Below are 6,000 nucleotides of genomic sequence, written 5' to 3' on the forward strand. Positions count from 1 at the left end.
ATTTATTCGTGCCTGCGGAGGCATTGCTCCGAGAGGAGAGGCTCCTCCACCACCCCAGCCTGGGGGGTTCGGCCCCAGCCACCTCCCTGGAGCAGCCCCCAACTGCACGGGGCCAGGCACGGCAAGAAAAGTTACTTAATGAAGATTAAGTAATCTTTGCTCCATTATTTCTGCAGGGTTGGAAGTGGGACATGCAGGGAAGCGACCGACACCAAGCCACCCGCGGGATCTATCCCCCCAGAGCCTCCTCTGCTGGCTCTCCTTGTGTCTGCAGAGGGGTAGGGGTTACTCAGGGGGCTAAAAACGACCCGTGGCAATCCCCAGAGAGCACCATGCACACAGGCAGCAGCAGAAAAAGCTCCCTACAGATTGCCACCGCATCCAAAGAAGCCACCTAAAATGTAGGAGAGCCCAGCAGCAACATCTGGCACGCGAAAGCCCTGGTTCAGCAAGGAGTGTAAGTTCATAGGTGATTTTGAGCACAAACATCCTGGTCTCATTGCCTCTAAAAATCTCCCCATGTGCATGTACTCAAGTACAGCAGGGCTCCGTCCCAGGATCCCAGATCAAATGCGCTTTCAGGGCCTGTGGCCAGGCATCCGCAGGACTTCCAGGAGCACCCAGCTCCCCAGAGAGCAGCAGCACCAGGCAGACAGAAAACACCCCTGCAGGAAATGCCTTAGGACAACATATCCATATATCCAAACCCATCTCCCTGGGAAAACAGAGCAGCACATCACCCAAATGCCCCAGGGAAGCTGCAGAGGCCCTGCTGTGCTCAATGCCCCGCACCTGCAACCACCCAAGGGCAGGAAGCTCCACGCAGAGCTCCCCCCCGCATCTCCACCACCAACTGGGAGATGTGAGAGGACTTGATCCTTTCTATTGTTTTGCAAACATAACATTCATGGTCCTGGGCTGCTGTGCTCTAGCTCAAAGCATGGATAAATTCTTCCCTTGTGCAACTTTAAATCAAGAGTAGCTGTGCTCACATGCGTGAGGGCTGCTCCGGAGGGGACCAAGAGCAGAACTGGAGGTGTCTGCGAAACACCAGGTCTGGCACAGCATCTAGCACAACAGGGGGAAACCCATACATCCTCTGGACACATGTGCCCAGTATCCTGAGCACTTCATCTAGTTGTCTGGGTCACACCACCGCAGACTTGCTTAGGAGATAAACAAGCTTTCATTCCTTCAGACCACACCAGCAACAAGTCAGCTATCGCGCTGCACTTCCACAGCCATGAGCTTTCTCACTGTTAGAAGCTGTGCCCAAAAAGCAAGTGCTCTATCAGCAAGAAGTAGAAAAGTCCCTCCTCTCACCACTCCTGAGGAATTAAGATAGCACAGAAAGACAGGAACAGCAGATGCTGCTGATGTGCCACGGCACTGACAGCGCTGGAGCACCACACCAGGCTTTTCAGAGCATGAAGCGTTTTGTACTTAAGCTCGGCCCTAAGAAGTTACAGCACAGATAACGCTCTGCTGTACATCAAACCTTCAGGCAGAGTTTGACACAAAGCATCTCCACAGCGAGACTCCAAGAGGAAAATGCAGCAGCTGCCGGGTGCAGTCCGACTGGCAGCTTCCTCCGCAGCCAGGGGCTTTTTGCTCAGTGCCGTGGCTCTTACGAGGGCTGCGTGGGTCCTGGATGGTGACACATCCTGCACGCTGCTCGAGCTGGCTGTGCCCAGAAGTGCACGGCGTGTCACCCACTGCCTGCTCCTTTTCCTTGTAAGAACCCCCATCTGTGCCACGCTGCGCTAACCGTGAGCGACCGCAGCGCGCTCCCCTCGCTGCGCATCACTTCTGCCCTCTGAAAGCCAAGGAGAAAAATTACAGCTCCCAGCCCTGCTGCCAACAAAGAAATAACAATAGTTTCAAAAGATCCCACTGCTTTTCCTCAGCACTGATAGTCCTGTTGACAAAATACACAGCGATTAAGTCAGTTCAGAACGCTCCCCAGCACGCGGAGCCACATTTCCAGCAGCCCAAACAAAAGCTTTACCTCAAACACACTGAGATCCGACCCGAGCACTGCAGCACCAATTAGGAGGAAAAAATAAGATAACTGCTAAGGAGGGATTTTCAAAAGCACTCTAATGAAGCCAAAGCACAGCCAGCACAAGCCACTGCACACAGGAGTTTTCATCCTCCTACGAGCAATCCCATCTGGGGATGGAGTGTCTGGGCTGGGGGACCCCAGACCCCAATAATCAGCCCCTGGCACTGCTCTGCTAAACGCATCAGTGACCCCCTGGATTCGAAGTTCGCAGTTATAAGCCTAGTGATCACAAAAAGCAATAGAAACAATATTACTCTAAAAACCAGAAGTATGTGTAAGAGCTTAAATGGCTGCTTTTTATATCGGCTTGGGAAAAGGAAAAATGCCCCAAGTTCTGAATTGTCAGATAGGAAAGCCATCACAAATTTCCTCTTTAGCTAATTCGTTGGTTAGCTTAGAATTTGCTAAGTGACAAACCATATTTTGTCTAAGTGGCTAAAAGACCAACAGCCCACAGGCTGTAGATTTATTCGTGCAATTATTTCACCCATAAAATTTAAACTGAGCTCGGGACATTCAAAAACCCATTGCACACGAATAAGACACTCCTGGGCATTAGCACTCCTGAACAAAAAAACACGACAATAAATTTGTTCAGAGCGGGCTATGAATGCATTTCTCCGCAGGAACAAAGACGCACTGTCCTGTTTTAAAAAGGAGCGCGGGGATTCTGGAATTATGCTGAAAAGATTAAAAATTCATGGGGAGGCTGAGCAAAGGAGCCGTCCTGTGCAGGAGCAGGCAGCAACAGGTGAACGTGGTGAGTTTGGCTTTTACTAGGACGGGCCACAGGCTGCTCTCGGTGCGACAGCGGGCGATTTCGTGTAAAACACGGCGTTTTGCGGCCAGCAGCGAGTAACGCCAGGAGAACCTGACAGCCCCCTAATAACTCTTCTTAATAAGAAGTTGGATGATCTCCAGCCATACTTCGGTGACCGCCTTCTCCTGGCGGAGTTGCGCGGTATCTGTTACAGCCGCCAGCTTTATGGATTCAATAATCTATAAATCTGCTCAAACGGCCGAACAGCGCAGCAAAGCGAAGAGCCCAGGCGCTTTTTCCTCCTCCTCTTTGGATCCCCGTTTCCAGAGGCTGGCTAATGGTCTGGGACAATTGTTTTTCCGGATCTAGGTGCGTGCACAGGCTCTGTGCTCAGATACACGGCAGCTGTCAGAGGGACCGAGCTGGATGAGCCAAATTTGTCGCCCTTTGCACAGCGCGGCAGCAGCCCAGGCTTTTGGGGACAGGAGTCCTGCTGTGCCATGCGTGGGGCTACACTCTCCAAATCGCAGTTTTAGGGGAAAAAAGGAGCCGTGGCACACACCCAGCCACCAGAAACCCAGCCCCACGCTCCGCAGCCCCCCAAGACCCCGATAAATGAATGGGAACCGGGGGGGGCTTTGGGGAGGGCAGCATCCAGCCCCGCGCAGCTCGGGACCCCCCGTGCGCCCCGGGGCCAGCTCCGCGCTCCCCGCAGGGGCCGGTTTTGGGGCAAAAAAGGCCAAAAGCAGCTGCGGAGCCGGGGCGGCGATGCCCAAATAAGGCCTCGGAGCCGCCGCTCGGCCCGGACCCGGCCCGGGACCCAGCGGGGGGCAGCAGCGGAGCGGCCCCAGGCGCTGAGGAAGGGCTCGGCTCCCCAAACCTAACCTCTTAATTAACTAATTAATTTTTTTTCCCAGCACGGACACCCCCTCCCGGTACTCACACGTGTCGCGGCCAGCGGGGCAGGTCCCGGGGCACCTCGGGCAGCGCCAGCCCGCCGCAGCCCAGCAGCTCCGCGTCGCAGGAGCAGCCCCCGGGGCAGGGGGCGGCGGGATCCGCCGAGCCCAGCACCGAGCCCAGCAGCAGCAGCACCGACACCGGCAGCAGCAGCAGCGCCGCAAACCCTCCGCCGCCCGGTACCGGCCCCGCCATTTTGTATCCGGCACCCGCCGAGCGCCCGGAGCCGCAGCGGAGCAGCGGGGGCAGCCCTGAAGGGGAGCAGAGCGGAGCCGCTCAGCGCCGCCTCGCCGCCTGCAGCATCGCCAAACCCTCACGGCACCGGCATCCGCAGCCCCTTTCTCTTCTCCTCGGCTTTCCTCCGCTGCTGCTGCCGCCGCGGGGGCTCGGATTCCGCCGGGACTGCGAAGCGGCGCCGCCGGGACTCGAACCCGCGCCCTCCCGGCCCCACCGCTCCCTCCAGCGCTCGCCGCGGCCCCACGTTGGCCGCCCCGCAACATGTAGGCGCGCCGCCCCCCGCCCGCCCGCCCATTGGCTGCCGCCCGGGCCCGCGCGCCCCGCCATTGGTAGCGGCTCGCCCCCCGCCCCTGTCAATCAAAGCCTCCGAGGCCCGCCCCCCTTTGCCACTCCAGGTGTGAGCCCCCTCCCCTCCCCGCCGCGCCGCTCTTAAAGGGGCCGCGCCCGCCGCACGCCCCCCCCCCCAAAAAACAGCGATTTTGGGTGTCCCGCCGTGGGCTTTTTCACCCAAAGGCTCTCCCAGGCCCTGATGTCACTTTTCCCGAGTCACTCAAACGGCTGTGCTCACCATACACGTGTCCTGCACCAGTTGTCCTATTTGCCAATGTTTCACCCCAAATCTAAGTGGCTCCCCAGATTCCCCCCTATTTTGGAAGGACCTCATGTTTTGCCACCCCATTGTGCTGCCCACATCAGTGAAACCACCCTGGCCCTGTGGGAAGGCAATTTTTGGGGTGGGGAGGGGGCACAGAGGGGTGCAAGGGGGCTGTGGGTTCACATGAGAGCACCCAGCCCCAAATCAGCCATATTATGGCTCGTTAGGTAACCACAGCAAGATCATTTTGGGCAAAACCCACACTAGGGCATTGACACGCACATAAAGGCATCTCCTGAGCCCAATGGAGAGCACCCAAGTACCCTTGGCCAAGCATGGATGCGGCCCATGTAGCATTTAGGGTTGGAAGCCCCTGGTGTGCCCCATGCCCCACAGCGCCTTCACCCATGTGTGCCTGCAGTCGCCGGGCTGTGCCCCATGGGAGGCAGCAGGCCAAAGGCTTCAAGGCGAAATAAATGGGACGGCTACACCAGGACAGTGGCACGATGCCGAATTCGCCAGCCAGCCCGGCTGAAGGCGTCAGGGCCGAGGGGGTTTGGCTGGCGGGTTCCCCACCGGCCACTGCCGCTCGCAGTGTGGAGCCCCCATGCCGAGGCCTGGAAGCGGCTGTGCTCGGCGCGGGACGGGGTTTTGGCAGCGCCCCGAGCCTAGCGTGGAGCATGAAGTCATGTCTGCTCCGTACCCATGCCTGGAAGCCTGCCCGAGCCGAGCGCATGGGGAAGAGACGTGCCCAAAGGGAGCCAAGCGTGGGGGCTCGAGAGGAAAACCCCCCCATGGCTCCCACTGTGCCATGCCGTGTATGCCGTGCCATGCCGTGCCACTCTGCACTTCACTCCGACCTAGCTCCATCATGCTCCAGGCTTTGCAGAGGGGCTTTTGAAGCTCCCGGTCATGTGTGATCCCACTGGGTTGAATGTCTCGGTCCTTTACTGCCAGTTTGTTGTCATCGTTGCCCCTAAAATAGCTTGGTTCCTACTTAATTCCTTTTTTTTTTTTTTTTTTGGAATTCCCGCTTAATTAATTCTGCAAATGACTTGCAGGCAAGGAATGCAAGATGGGAAGCAGTGTCATCTACTGACCGAAGAGGAGGGGGGATCACAGGGCAGCTGTTCAGAGAGGCAAAGAGTTGGGACTTCCCAAGGCTGGGCTTCAATATTCCCGCCTGCAGTCCCAAAACTTGGCAAAGAGCTTGCGAGTCAGTGATCACAGCGATCAGATCCTGCTTTGATGATGGGAGGGAAAGCATGAGAGGAGCTCAGCTTGTTTCTGGAAGCTGTGACCCTGAAGGAGAACCTTCTCATCTCCTGCCTATTCTCTTCACCTAGATTTCTTACAGGTTTATCAATGCAGTAATTAATTTCATCA

At 57.0% G+C, this 6,000-nt stretch overlaps 1 protein-coding gene across 1 annotated transcript in view; it reads right to left on the reverse strand.

Annotated features, from left to right (window-relative positions):
• Positions 1–4,230, reverse strand: part of LRIG1 (leucine rich repeats and immunoglobulin like domains 1) — an 85,198-nt gene extending 80,968 nt beyond the window's left edge. The window contains exon 1 of the mRNA XM_084292997.1: positions 3,769–4,230. Coding sequence (XP_084149123.1) covers positions 3,769–3,977 — 209 coding nt within the window. The 5' untranslated portion in view covers positions 3,978–4,230. The remainder of the gene's footprint in view (positions 1–3,768) is intronic.
• Positions 4,231–6,000: the final 1,770 nt, after the last annotated feature.

The sequence above is a fragment of the Netta rufina genome, assembly GCF_964035555.1.
Source record: "Netta rufina genome assembly, chromosome: 10".
Taxonomy (NCBI): domain Eukaryota; kingdom Metazoa; phylum Chordata; class Aves; order Anseriformes; family Anatidae; genus Netta; species Netta rufina.